The sequence below is a fragment of the Odontesthes bonariensis genome, chromosome 13 (assembly GCF_027942865.1).
Source record: "Odontesthes bonariensis isolate fOdoBon6 chromosome 13, fOdoBon6.hap1, whole genome shotgun sequence".
Classification (NCBI taxonomy): domain Eukaryota; kingdom Metazoa; phylum Chordata; class Actinopteri; order Atheriniformes; family Atherinopsidae; genus Odontesthes; species Odontesthes bonariensis.
Genome location: NC_134518.1, coordinates 17,635,869 through 17,650,214, shown reverse-complemented (window position 1 = coordinate 17,650,214; position 14,346 = coordinate 17,635,869). Strand labels below are relative to the sequence as shown.

General features: G+C 41.5%; 1 protein-coding gene across 1 annotated transcript in view; it reads left to right on the top strand.

Moving 5' to 3' along the window:
* The window catches only part of col23a1b (collagen type XXIII alpha 1 chain b), a 130,829-nt gene that overhangs the window by 110,166 nt on the left and 6,317 nt on the right, over positions 1-14,346 (top strand). Inside the window, exons 10-28 of the mRNA XM_075481248.1 lie at positions 1,093-1,167; positions 2,925-3,041; positions 7,065-7,091; positions 7,199-7,225; positions 7,364-7,417; positions 7,513-7,572; positions 8,454-8,498; positions 8,587-8,664; positions 8,846-8,869; positions 12,154-12,198; positions 12,336-12,380; positions 12,527-12,607; positions 12,688-12,741; positions 13,392-13,466; positions 13,565-13,591; positions 13,683-13,742; positions 13,830-13,901; positions 13,988-14,014; positions 14,130-14,183. Coding sequence (XP_075337363.1) covers positions 1,093-1,167; positions 2,925-3,041; positions 7,065-7,091; positions 7,199-7,225; positions 7,364-7,417; positions 7,513-7,572; positions 8,454-8,498; positions 8,587-8,664; positions 8,846-8,869; positions 12,154-12,198; positions 12,336-12,380; positions 12,527-12,607; positions 12,688-12,741; positions 13,392-13,466; positions 13,565-13,591; positions 13,683-13,742; positions 13,830-13,901; positions 13,988-14,014; positions 14,130-14,183 — 1,047 coding nt within the window. The remainder of the gene's footprint in view (positions 1-1,092; positions 1,168-2,924; positions 3,042-7,064; positions 7,092-7,198; positions 7,226-7,363; positions 7,418-7,512; positions 7,573-8,453; positions 8,499-8,586; positions 8,665-8,845; positions 8,870-12,153; positions 12,199-12,335; positions 12,381-12,526; positions 12,608-12,687; positions 12,742-13,391; positions 13,467-13,564; positions 13,592-13,682; positions 13,743-13,829; positions 13,902-13,987; positions 14,015-14,129; positions 14,184-14,346) is intronic.

The following is a 14,346-nucleotide window of genomic DNA, read 5'->3' as shown; positions in this document are numbered from 1 at the left end:
TACAGCTTGGTGTAAGCCTGAGGTCTAGCGAAAACGAGGTAAAGTGGAATTCTGCTGTAAAAGCCCATTCTGTTATGAGATGTTTAAGGAACATATGTGGTCTTCATGGTGGGAGCAGTGTGAATGAGTGAATGTGACAATGGGTAGAGAGGGGTGCATGAGCGAGGAGAGGAGGAGGGGTCCGCGGTTTCAGAAAAACCTCAGCTGTCCAGCGCTCGCCGCAGTCTGTTAACAGAAATTTCTGTGGCAGACAAGCAGATCGCCTTCTTTCTCTTCCCCCCGCCTGCTGTTTTCCAACCTCCTCTCCCAGATCTTCTCCATCCCGTCGTCCTCTCCATTTGTTTTCTCAAGAGCTCAACCAGAGAGGTGGCACAGTGCTCTAAGCTCCGTGTCAGTAGACCAACTCTGCTCCTTTCAGTTTGACAGGCTCTCAACACACTTAAGGTCTGTTTTTCAGGAAAAAGCCAGGCCACCTCTGTTTGGTTTGGGAAGGATGGGAACGCATCGACTTAATTAAGTTGCGCACACGTACACAATTAATGTGTTTAAAGGGAGACCGAGATATAGTTTTTGAAAGGGCAAAGGCACAGTTACCAGGTTTCAGTATTGCATGATGATGCATTTTTATGCAATTCTGCAGCATTTGTAAGTCGCTCATTGTTCCCTTTGTCACTCCTCTCTTCAGGGCCTTCCCTCCTACAACTCGTACGCAGGTCTGCACAATAATCAGATTGTCACTGTCAAGGTTTGTCTACTTCAGAGAACCGATCCTAAGTCCTCCCAGCAGCCACCACTATCTATCAGGCTGCTGATCTGTCCCTTTTCCAACAAAAAGACGAGCAAAACACGCTTCTTGTCAGATTTTTCTTCTTGCTTCAGATACCACTGAACTCTCATCTCTGTTTTTTTCTTGCAGCAGTTGTAATCCTCACCTCTGGACCCTCAGTTAACCAAGGACTCACTTATCTCTTTCTTTTTTCCCTCTCAGTCCAACCCGATTCATGTCCTCTCCTTTCTCTCTCTAACGCTCTTTTCCTTTATTCTCTTTTGCTTTTGCTTTTTTTTGCCATCGGTGCTCCTCTTGCATTTTAGATGGTTTTCCCCCGATATGACCATAGCTTTCTCGCTGGAGAGCAGTCCAGCAGCTTTCAGAGACGCTTTCTGAAGGTAGACCTCTACTAACAGGCATGTGCACTCTGTTAACACCAGGCTTTCTTTTTCATGCTTATTCTTTTCTTTCACAACTTGCTCCGTCACGTTACATGAAGTATGTGTTTGTTTGAGTTCTTTCCATCATGTTTTGAATGTGCTGTTTTCAAGTTTATTACCCTGACTGATTAAGAACTGTTATTGGTGTTTAGATTTTTAGAGAAGCTCAAGAAATGTTTCTTATTACTGTCATTACTGTATAGAAAAGCTTTGTTTGGCAGTGACGATTCAAAGTCTAGACTCTAGACTGAATAGAGACACAATTATCTGTATGAGGAAATGAGCTTTTAGTCTGGAGGGCGAGCTGTACCATCTTGCTTGCCTCAACAAAGCAAACCATAATGTGCCAGATGTCTGTAGAGATGAGAGGATGCAGAGGAAGTGTCGCCATATTGCTGCAGATTCAAAGCAGTAGCACATTCCCCTCAGTTGTGATAAACGACATTAATGGTTTGTGGTTAGCAAATGATTTGAGGGCAAGAGTCTTTAAGAAACAAAAGTATCATATTTAGATTTTAATCTAGTCTGAAAATGTCTTTTTACTGTAGAAAACAGAAAAATGATCCATTTGACAGATGAAGTTGTTTACATTTGCTTTATTATGTGTGTGTGTGTGTGTGTGTGTGTGTGTGTGTGTGTGTGTGTGTGTGTGTGTGTGTGTGTGATTGTATTCGTCAGCATGGGTGTGTTTTACCATGTGACTAAATATCAGTCTGATTCATCGGATGTTTAGTCAGATTTCAAGCCTCCTGTTATAAAAAAAGAGGCTTAGTAGTGCTTGACAAACAAGCCGCATGGTAAAGAAGTTAACAAAGATCTGTGTGGACTGTGTTGAACGTTGTGTATTTAAAGCTGTTTTTGATTAAGATTTGTATATTAACAAATCATTTTGTGTTTGTCAAATTGGTGGCTCAAAGGAACAAACCTACAGATCATTTTCACTCGGCTACACAGTTCCCCTTTGCTCTGGAAGACTTTGTAGTGTGTTCTTGTTCAAGTCAGAGGTCTTGATTAGTTGCTCAACATAGTGGAGCATTAAGCTGCTGATATTCCTCTCAGGGGTTAGTGGGGACTATAGTGGAGCGAGAGTTTTGGTTTTATATTCATTAGTTGGGGCAGAAACCCAGTTTTAGATAAATAAAAAAAAAAGATAGATAGATTAATTGTTCCCAAAGATCATCAATGCCAGATGGGAAGTGTAAAAGTGTCATATCAAAAGCTTTGAATTATATTCACTATTTACTGTTTTGTACAGTTTTTTTTGCACTCTTCTGGGTGGAAAGTAGCAAGGAAAAGAGATGTACAAACACAGACGTAGGATCCATAGTCAGTGATCATACATTTACATTTGTGAGCATTTGTAAGGAGGATTTATTGCACATCTGGCAAATATTTGTCATATGACTTTTATAGTGTGGTAATATCTCTGCGCTTGTTTCTGCTGCCACCAACTGGCCAAACACATCAGTTAGCGCAGGTTTGAGGAGCATTCTGAAAACATTAGCTGCATTAAAGTGCACTTCTCATTTGTTTGATTTTCTTTGTCGCTGATTGCAAGATTAGTTCTTTCTTCATTTGCACAGATACAAAGTAACTGAGCCAAAACTAATAACGGCTGAAAAACCTGTTTTGCTGTATCCAAAACATAATTTGTCTTTGTATTTCCCTCATTCGTTTCTTTGTTTTTTTTGTTTTTTTTCTATTCCACTCATCAGGGTGATCAAGGCCAAGCTGGACCCGCTGGACCTCCTGGCCCTCCTGGTCCACCTGGGCCCCGCGGCCCCCCTGGGAACACTGGAAAGGACGGGCCTCGAGGCCCTGCTGGAGAGCCAGTAAGAGAATCAATACACAAATCACAGCACCCATACAGTCTCCTTTTTATCACCTCATATCACTCTGCCTGTAATCGCTGACCCTCAAGCTAAGGGTTATACCACAAAGACTGCAATTTGATGCACATATATTAAGCGGGTAAGGGTCTTCACAGAGAAGCCATACTCTTATTTTTCCGGGTTTGCCAAAGAGCTGTGGTTTACCTAAAAACTCCCAGAATAGCAACTTTGCTACAACCCTCATCTGTTTTGTGTAAGTCAGCGGCCACAAAGTTCTCCAAAACACCCCGTTCTCCCACCCTCCTACCACAACTGTGTCGCCATGTTCGCTGAAACAGATATGGCACTGCGGTGAGTTCATGGGCAGTTTGCCGGCCTTACCAAACAATGGTGTGCTCCTCGCCTGAGGCAGTTTCTGTTTCTTAGAATTAACTTTCTGCCTCCTGGAGTTTAGTTCATATGCACTGGCAGCTTCAAGCTGTGGTTGTTGAATTGAGGAAAGAAATATCAAATTTTTGTTTATCTATGTGAAAGAATAATTGCTCTGTTGCTCTCATCTGGCACTGGACAGCAGTAGGTTCATGTGAAAAATGTTGGTTTCGATGTGGGTGAGTGAAGAACTTATGCTGAACCGACAACAGAGAAAGCCAGCATGGTTCAGAAAGTGACAAAAAACAGTCGGGTCGATGAAAAGGGGCCCGTCTTGTAACCTAGTCAATTACAAATGTGCTTCAAGTTGATTAAAGCCGTTGCAAAACAGCAAAACAAAGTGGTGTTGAGAGCTGCTCCATGTTGTGGGCAGATGTCTGAGTGGGCTGAGCTGGAGAAAGTGAACAGCCTGCCAGCATGGGGATCCTCCAATGCTTGATGTTTATATCTGCTTTGTTGAAACACTTGAATAACTGACAGCTTCTTCTGTGTGGATAGATGTAACTTATGTGGTCGATGTGCAGGTAAACATATTTCAGTTCTAAAGTATAGCTATGAATTGACCTGACATCTAAAGTCATAGATTATCTTGAGTAAATTTAGAACTGTTTGTGATCATACGTGCATTAGACATCTGAACCGCTTTTCATCCAGCTCTGTTCTGCTCTCAAGATAAAAGCAGAGCTAAAAATTATTTGCAACGGTAATTTGTTTCCCGCTGCTGTGAAGGAAAGATCAAACGATGAGGAGGAGTTAAGAGGGGTGAGAAAAGAGGTTAAAAGGCTGCTGGAAGATGGAAATAAAAGAGGACCACATAGCAGTTGAAGGGATCGGGATGACAGTTTGTATGTGCAGACTGAGCGCAAGAGGAGGAAGACCAGCTGGGAAAGGTCTTAGTAGCTCCTGCACATTATAGTAAAATATGTGGACTGAACGGAAAGCTAATAACTTCCGATTTATATGCATTTTTAAAAGTGCTCTGAGGGATCAAGTAAACACTACTACTTGATAGCTGAGTGTGCGTGTGTGTGGGTGTGTGTGTAAGAGACACAGCAGAAGGGAGAGATAGAGGGCTCTTGCACAAGATCCCACCAAGCTGTCTCTGCCATGGATGACTTCATAGCAGATGTTTAGCTGCTTCAAGCATACGTCCACCTGGCCCCCGCAAACAGGCAACAGGTCTGTTTACCTAAATGAGCCAAATCACTGTTGGACAGATGGACAGAGACAAGACAATGGACATGAAATAATGTTTGCGTTTGATGTTGTTTGTAGCTGCGGGTTATTGCTCATCTTGTGCAGACCCCAACTCATATTCATCTCCTGCAAATTACCAGAAAAGGAAAAAGTAAAGCTTTTCAGTGTACATGAATGGAAAAACTAAAGGAAAAACACAAAAGAGGAGTCATAACGCAGTGTTTAAAGAGGCTATAACAATTTGAGTTCCCACACCGAAGGGAGTTATTCTCTCACAGAAAACACTCTCTGAAAAGCCTCTTTACTTAATTACATCTTTATGGAACATAGGGAAATAATGCCTGCCAAGTAATTAGTTTGGCACGCCTAAAACACAAAATGAGCATATGCCTCACACACTCCCAGTTTTTACCAATCACAGCAGGCCAGGTCTTTCTGGAAGAGGGGATTTAATGAAACAGGGGCTAAAACTAAGCATTTCAGATAAAGGTGCTGCACTTCTGTACAGTATGAGAACAATCATCTTTCCATCATTCCAGCAGTGATAAAGCATAAAATTATACATTTTTTAAATTAGCATGACGTGGGCCCTTTAAGAGCAACTGTAGCTCGCGTTTTATTGGCTTTTGAGTGCAGAGGGAAAGTGTCTAATCAGTGTTCAGTCCCACACCAAATGGCTTTAGCACTGATCAGCATTGATGGGAACAAAGCACTCAGGTACACAACATCATTTTCAATGAAGGTGCAGTTCCAGGGGCTACAAAAGTAGACATGCTGTCTTCACAGAAACACACATTTATAGATTGTAACATCTCAAAAAGTGGCTCTGAAACTGACAGCAACTACTTACGATTTAAAAGGGATGAGATCAATTATTTTAAGCTATCTGCAATGCAGCAATCTATTAAAAAATGATTGCCTGTACTTATCTCAGAAAGTCGTGTTAATTAGAAATAGTTGTTTATCACATCCTGTAAGATACAGCGTAATGCAAACTTTTCATGTTTTAATAGTAATGAGCTTGTCCACTGACCCCTGGGAGGTTGAAGTAGGCAAGGCAAGGCAAGGCAATTTTATTTATAGAGCACAATTCATACACAGGGCAATTCAAAGTGCTTCACAGCTACATAAAATCACAAGAAGGCAATAAAATCATTAAAAAGAAATAGAAAATAAAAGAAAGAAATTTAAAACCCATTAAAATAATCATTAAGTAATTAAAAAGTGAAGAGTGCAGATAAAATACTTTCAGGTGTCATATGCACAGCTGAACAGAACTGTTTTCAGCCTGGATTTAAACATTGTCAGAGTTGAGGCCTGTCTCACATCTTCTGGAAGACTGTTCCAGATTTTAGGAGCACAAAACTGAAACGCAGCCTCACCTTGTTTAGTCCTGACTCTGGGCACCAGCAGCAGACCCCTCCCTGAGGTTCTCAGAGCCCGAGTTGGTTCATGGCTTTAACATGTCAGAGATGTACTTTAGCACTTGACCATGAAGACACTTGTACACAAGCAGAGCTGTTTTAAAGTCTATTCTCTGAGCGACAGGAAGCCAGTGCAGAGACCTGAGCACTGGACTAATATGGTCGTATTTCCTGGTTCTAGTCAGGACTCGAGCAGCAGCGTTCTGGATGTACTGCAGCTGTCTTACAGCCCGTTTAGAGCCCAGTGAGCAGGCCGTTACAGTAGTCTAACCTGCTGGAGACAAACGCATGGATCAGTCTTTCTAAGTCTGGTTTAGACACTATTCCTTTGATTCTGGCAATTTTTTTTAGATGGTAAAAAGCTGCTGATGTTACAGATTTAATGTGGCTGTTAAAGTTCAGGTCTGAGTCCAATATTACCCCGAGATTTCTAACTTGATAGTTAGGTTTTAGAGAGAGAGTCTCAAAGTGATAACACTTTCTCTTTGTTTCTGTGGGCCACAGACAATGATTTCAGTTTTGTCTGAGTTTAGCTAGAGAAAACTGTTTTGCATCCACACACTGATCTGTTCGATGCAGCGACACAATGCATCTACAGACCCGTGTTCTCCTGCCGTCAGTGACACGTAGATCTGAGTGTCATCGACTAAACCTGTTCTGACTACATTTTAGCCCCCAGAGCACTGAATATAAACACTACCAGCAAAGGGAGAACGTTAAATCAGCATTTAAACACCCAGTTTAAACACTCGACTTTTAGTGTAAAAACTCAATGTTGTCTGGTGTTCATCTATAATTAAAATTCAGGTTTTTCCTTGAGTTCATCAGCTCAGAATGAGCTCTTGAGGAAACCCCAGGTCCACGGACTGCTTAGAGTGCCTTATTAAACAGGGACATCTAGTGGGCAAAATGCTGAGTCAAATTTCACTGAAGTTGAACGCATCGATGAAAGAGTTTCCTCTGTCCTCCTCAGGGTTTTCCAGGTCGGGATGGTGTTGAGGTGAGTGTGCTTTATACTCGGTGTTTGAGGTTTTTTTTAACAATAAGTCTGTGATGATCACTTTTCTTCATCTGAATAATTACAATATCATTATATTGCTGGGACAGGGGCCACAAGGACTGCCTGGGAAGCCGGTAAGATTGTTAAAAAATCATTGATTTGAGTCACTTTTTAGTCATCTCGTTCCTTCAAACGCTCTGTCAGACTTTGCACTCGTGATATTAACACTAATTATTAACAATGAATATTTCTGGAATGTTTCCTTTTGGCAGGGAAAAGATGGCGAACCTGGCTATCCAGGACTTCAGGGCCCTCCGGGATCGAAGGTACGGCTGAGCTTTATGTGTCAGCTATCGTGTCTCTGATTGTTTTCATCATGTCTTATACGGTCCTTAAATTTTTTTGTTGTTTATTGGAACAGGGCGAGCCAGGTAAAGGAGAGAAAGGGGAGAGAGGCAATGATGGATTCCCGGGATTAATGGTGAGAGAATCTGAAGTGAACATTAGACAAGCAATTAATTCTATAACAGCTAAAACTTATTATTCAAAACCAAATTATTATCCAGCATCTGAAACTCTCCTCTTGATGGCTTGATATTTTGCCAACAAACTTTTTCAATCATGTTTCCAGTTCCTCAGCTTCAGACCTCCTGCAAATTGTTCAAACATCTATCTGTTGTCAGAGGTCTTTCCACAGGTTTTAAAAACAGCAGTCGCCACACCACAATTAAAAAAAAGAACGTCTTTTAACGGCCGCTCATCAATAGCACAACACTAAGACTGCTCTTGTTAATGAAATGAATTACATGGATCTCAGTGCTGCATCTGATGCTGTCCGTCATAACGTACCGCTCAAAATACAAGAAAACTGGGTTGGATTTTTGCCACAGACCTATTCTGATTGAATTCTGTTTCAAATCCACCAACTATTTTATGTCTATATGTAATATACATCCGTGTGAACATGATAGTATGTGGGTCTCTCCAGGGTTCTATTCTGAGGCCTCTTCTGCTCAATATCTGCTGTGTCACACTTGCTCAGATCGTGCAAAGCAAAAAAATTGTCACCATAGTTGTGCAAATGGGACACAAATCTAATTAACCATGTTGCCAGGGCATTGGGATCTCTTACAAGAAGTCATTAAGGTTCCTTGCACAAATAAACAGCTTGATGGATGCTCCAGAATATCCTCGATTCATTAGAAACTAATCACCTTGTTGCAGATATAGGAACAAATATGCACTGCCTTGCCAATAATTGGTGCTATTCTTACCAGCGATATTGTGTTTATGCTATGTAAGATGTTAAATTCGAATAACTGAAGTAGTTTTACAATAATGAGGTATTTGTTCTTCACACAGGGTGACAAAGGAGAAACAGGAGAGCAAGGACCACAGGGACCGGTGGTATGTTTATAATTTTAATTGTAGAACCTAGAGAAAAATCTTTGTTTGTCATTTATAAACTCATTTATTAATGTCATCTCTGCTGCAGGGCTACCCTGGTGAAAAAGGCGTTGCAGGCACCTCAGACATCATCGACTTCAATGGGAAGCTTCTTGATGCTATCCAGGTGAGTGATTTCAAAGCATCGGTGAGAACAGATTTGAAGGTTCCTTCTTCTGTTCCATCAAAGCTTTAGTACTTCATTTCACAAGAAAAATCAGGCAAACCAAATCCAAGGAGTGGCTGCGTGGTAAGAAACACATCTTTATTACTTTTAAACTGAATATGCTGCCGTTTCTTCTTGACAGGCCATCAACACCATCAGTGTCTCGGTAATCTGCTGTTGTTACTGCATGGTTTTTAGAAGTGTGACCAGTAACTAACACCAGTATTCATACTTGCACAAGCGCATTCCTTGTGTGTTTCCACCGCACATCACACCTGCTTCAACAGTTGGATCTGTGTGTCGTGGTGTACGCCCTCCGCCAAGAACTCAGGACTTCAGATGTATCAGGTGTCATTGAATAGGCCACATCTAAAGAGCATGACAGAAAGCTTGAGTTTATCGAGCTCCTGGATATTCATTTGGGATATAATGCACAGCCTTAGTAAATGTAGATCAGATGTGCTGTTTTATTGGGTAACATGTAACTTGAAGAGACTTAATCCTGCAGAAAAATCAACCGTGTTCAACCGTGTGATACTTTATTCACCTCGTTGGGATGCTACATAACACCAAGAGAAAAGGTCAAGGTTATAGATGTAAAAAGCAATGTTATCCTTAAAGGAAAGTAAAAATATGACCTCAGATGAGCAACATAGTTGTTAAAAAACAACTAACTCCAAATGCAGCAGCAGTTCATGCTCCAGTCTCTCACAGCACTGTGGAGGAACTTTGGTCCACTCTTCTTTACACTGTTGGTTCAATTCATTGAGCTCTCTTAAGGTCCCACCACAACATTTCAATCAGGTTCACTTATTATTGCAACACCATCATTTTTTATTTCTATTTTTTTCAGCTATTCTGTTGTAGCTTTGATAGTGTGCTTTGGTTCACTGTCCCACTGCTGTTTCAGCCCAAATCCTCATCACCACACCACCACCGTGCTTGACAGTTGGTGTGAGGTGTTTGTGCTGAAATGCTGTGGCTTTCACCAGACATAGAGCTCTGCACTGTGACCAAACATACAAACTACATTGTTCCAGAAGTCTTGTAGATTGTTCAGGTGTAACTTTACAAACCTAAGCCGTGTTACCATGTTCTTTTTATAGAGAAGAGACTTCCTCCTGCAACTCTTCCAAGCAACCCATCCCTGTTTGGTCTTTTTCTAATTGCACTGTCGTGAACTTTAACATTTAACATGCTAACTGAGGCCTGTATCAAATCAAATCAAATCAAATTTATTTATATAGCACATTTCATATACAAACAATTCAAAGTGCTTTACATAAAATAAATAAAAGAATTGCAGCAGGGAGTGTAAGAAGTAGAGTCTGTAGAGTCTGAGATGTAGCTCTTGGGCTTTTTGCAGTTTCTCTGAGCATAGCACCATCTGACCCTGGGCAGAACTTGCTGTGACATCCTCTCCTGGGAAGATTAGCAACTGTCTTGTGAATAATATTTCTCTGTGCTGATGTCTTTCCTCCTTGGCATTGTCTTAACACACATCTGAATGCAGCAGACAAGCAAACTACCAAAAGTGATGATCTGTTAATCGAGTGCAGTTGATTGGCAGCACCTGACTGCTACTTACCCTCCTAATTCCAGCTGCAGCAGTATGAATGGACTTAGTTTTTGTTAAATCAATAATGACATTGTGTAATATGTTTTGAGTTGTTATTCATCTGGTGTTGTATTTAGCAAATTTTAGACCTAGTAAGGACCAGATGATTTTTTTTTTACAATATCTGATATGTAAAACCTCTGTTTAAGAAAAGGGTTCGCTTTGTTTTTTACTTGGCTGTATCTGAGTTTTTCATAAGATACGTAGCCGAAACTTGCAGCATGGTGTGTTTTTTCTGGTATTCTAATTATCTCACGTAATTCAGTTGAAGGAAATTCAGCATTCAGCATTCATCACAATCACGTTCCTGTCTTCATACGCTTGATCTTGATCCTGATCCTATCGTGGTACATGCTACTAAAAGATAACCATCTTTGCAGTGGAGTGTGCATTTAATTAGAAACCTGCATGAACTAGGTCCCCTTGGACCTGGTCTGAAATGTGCTCCTGCATGCACAGTTGTAGCCAACAGCCTGAGATAGTTACAAAGCAGGCGGAGAAAACACGGACCTGAGATCTTATCATAAGCTTCTTGCTGACGAGGATCAATCAGCACAAAGTCAGACACAGGGTATCTGCCAGAGTTATTTATCCACATATTCACTCATTGACCACCCAACTTGCGTGTTGATTCATTCATTTGTTTGTGCAAGAAGTGTTTCTTCATGTTTCATCTGCACTGAGATGTAAGGTAATGATGAATTTGGTGCAAAGCAAAGATGAAATTGTTTGTTTGTTGCTGTCAGTCACTTTGCTGCTTTCCGTACGCGTGTTTGCACGAGTAGTCCTCAGTTTCCAACGATGAAATAGCCCCGATCAAATAGTTGCTTGTAAGCATCTTCGGTTTCCGTGGCATCGTGGAGAACAAACAAAAAGCTTAGGATTGAAAAGGAGCTGTACACCTCTGGGAGTCAACACGATTTCCCCTTTTATTACTTCAAGATGACCAAGGCCCTCAGAAGGGGGGAGTAACAAGTCTGACATTGTGGATGTAGAGATTAAGGAGCATGAATCAAGAGAGCTGCAGCACAAAGCAGACTACATGGAACGAATGAGGCATGCATGTGCGATTCATTATCCATCATTGCGTACCGTAATATATACATAAGTGTTTGTCTCATCCTGCAACAAAACGATCAAGTTAAGGAGAAGTGTTGCCAGACTGTTGTGTACAAACCGCATTGAGCACGGCCGGTCTCTCAATCTGTGTGAGATTAAACTGCTTCAATTTGGTTGTGATCAACAGAGTTATGACAGAGGAAATCAGCTCTGTATACTGTCAGGCTCATATTGGGAAATATAATGAACACGTTCAGGTCTTGCTTTGAAGTTGAATTTATGATGAGTTTCCAGTTCTTATAAACAATGAGTGTGAGCAACTGTATACATATATATGTATGTATATATATATATATATGTATATGTATATCCAACATGTTTATGTGGCTGTTTGGTAATCTCTCATCTCATTAAACAGGTATTGTTTCAGTATTTATGTTTACAGTGAGTCCCATGACTACTACTTCTTCAGTTCTATGGAGCTTTGAAGCTGCTTTCACTTACTTGGTTTAGTTTACGAAATTTTACTGGTCGAGTTTACTTTCACAGCTCTCATCAGGGATATTTTCAACCTAAAAGGCTGCTTTTGACTGCATGAAAACTCTGAAAACCCACTGTGCTACCTGTCAAGCACCAAATGCAAACAGACCTCCTGATTGGATGAGTACATAAACTACCCTTTCTGTTTATAGTGGCTTAGTTACAACCCCTGGGTTGATGATATTTTAGGGTAAGATTACACACCTTATTTTTGTTTGTTTTTTTTCATCCAGGGCCCACCTGGACCACCAGGACCCCCTGGCCCCTCAGGGGAAAAGGTGAGGCATTCTAAAGTATGGTACCGTACTGGCACTGGGTTGTTGTTTTGTTTGATGCTATTTGAAAGATCTTGGGACTGATTTAGTGCAAAGATATTTGTCCAGTGAGTTACTTTTCTGTCCTTTTCCCGTATTAGGGTGAGCTTGGTTTACCTGGGCCAGCAGGAGTGGATGGAGAAAAGGTACAGAACACACACAGAAATGACAGATAAGCTGATGAAATGTCTTTGTTGTCTACTTGTTTACCCCAAAATAATTAGCTTCTTTTTTCACTGCTCCTCCTTGTTATGCTTAATGTGAGATTTCCCTGTTCTGTCTCCATCTTTAGGGGCCCAAAGGTGACATGGGTGAGACGGGCTCCCGAGGCGAGAGGGGAGAGAAGGGAGAAATGGGTCTGTCTGGGCCCACTGTAAGTAGTGACAGAAAACAGGCTTCTCTGATGTTGCAAGCAGTGACAACTGGAAGTTAATCTTGCTGTTTGTTGGTCAGGGTATGGATGCACAGAAAGGGGAAAAGGGCGACTGCAGACTGGATGACAACCTGGTCAGTATAACACCCCCAAGTTTGTCGCACAAGTTTGTGCAGCCACGTATAGTCAGCTTAAAAGACAATAGAATTCATTGTCCGTGTTTTGATTTATCACTTTGTATTTAAGTATTGTTTTAAACCAAATGCTGAACGTAAAAATGCATACAAAGATCTGATATTTCAGAATATGATGTAAAGTCTGCATGATATGCCGCTCGGAGCTAAACTTGCAATACACTAGATGAAATACGACAGCAGCACAGAAAAAATTGCTGAGACAAGATTACAAAATCACCGCACAAGATACATTTCCCAGAAGATTGCACAACTTCACAAAACTTTACTTCACACCGCATGGAAAACAGAAATCATTAAGGAAGAGAAAAAGGCGACAACATTTCGCAAAAACGCACAGCAACAACACAGCAAACATTTCACGAGATACAAAATGAAATATAAACATGTAGTTGTGCTTTAAATGTTTTTTTGGGGAAAGTGTTTCAGAAGTGTTTGTTTTCAGGTTTTTTGTGCGTGTGCTTTGCACCTCAGAGCTACTTAAGAGCGATAAGGAAACACTGCCAGCTATCACTAATGCTCAATCACCTTTGCATGGGTCTTAATCTCTAAGCTTCTTGTCCCCGTTTGACTCTTTCACTGATGATCAGGTTCAGATGATTTCCCAGCCAGGCCCACCAGGCCCACCTGGCCCTCCAGGAGTACCTGGATCCCCAGGATCCATGGTGAGTAGTTACATCAATATTCAAGTCCATGTCGTGAAATCAATTTAGCTGTTTCCACCTGTAGCTGTCACACGCTGATGGCACACATTGTGTTTCAGGGGCTGCATGGAATGCCCGGTCCGAAGGTAAGCCTTTCAGGTCTGAACCTGGTTTGTGCTGGAGGCTGTGAGACATGTTGTCCGGTACTCACTGATGAAGTGTGTTGTCGCTTTGCAGGGTGAGCCAGGAGTCCTTATAAAGGGAGAGAAAGGGGAGACGGGTGCTCCTGGACTCAGAGTAAGTGGGACTGGGTCTTATTATTATTGTTTTCATACAGTAAATTTTTTTTCACGAGTCAGAGATGATGATATAATTCAACTGCAGGGACTGGACGGCCACCACGGTCCACCTGGGTCTCCGGGGTTAGTGGGTCTTCCAGGTGCCAAGGGGGACAAAGTAAGAGCGCGATAACCTTTACACATGTTTACTAAACCTCCTTTTTTGACTGATCTCGAAAATAAGAATCATATCTGTGCTCATAGGGTAGACCAGGGGAGCCTGGACTAGACGTGAGTTTCTTCCTGAGAATTTACAAGTTCACATTTTCACGCATCACGCTATTTTCAATTGAACTGGTGATCAAACTGTACCCGGTGATGAGCTGTTTGTGCTCCTGTTATTCAGGGTTTTCCAGGCCTGAGGGGAGACAAAGGTGACCGAGGAGAAAAGGGAGACAAGGTTAGTCCAAAACACCGGAAACTAAATCTATGTTCATGGAAGGAAAACTACAGTTTCACCCCAGGTCGTTGCATCTCTCTTAACATTTTATCATCTGGCCTCCATTCCTTACACACTGGCCTACATGTAGCTGCATTTATACAGACACCTCTAACCCTTTCAA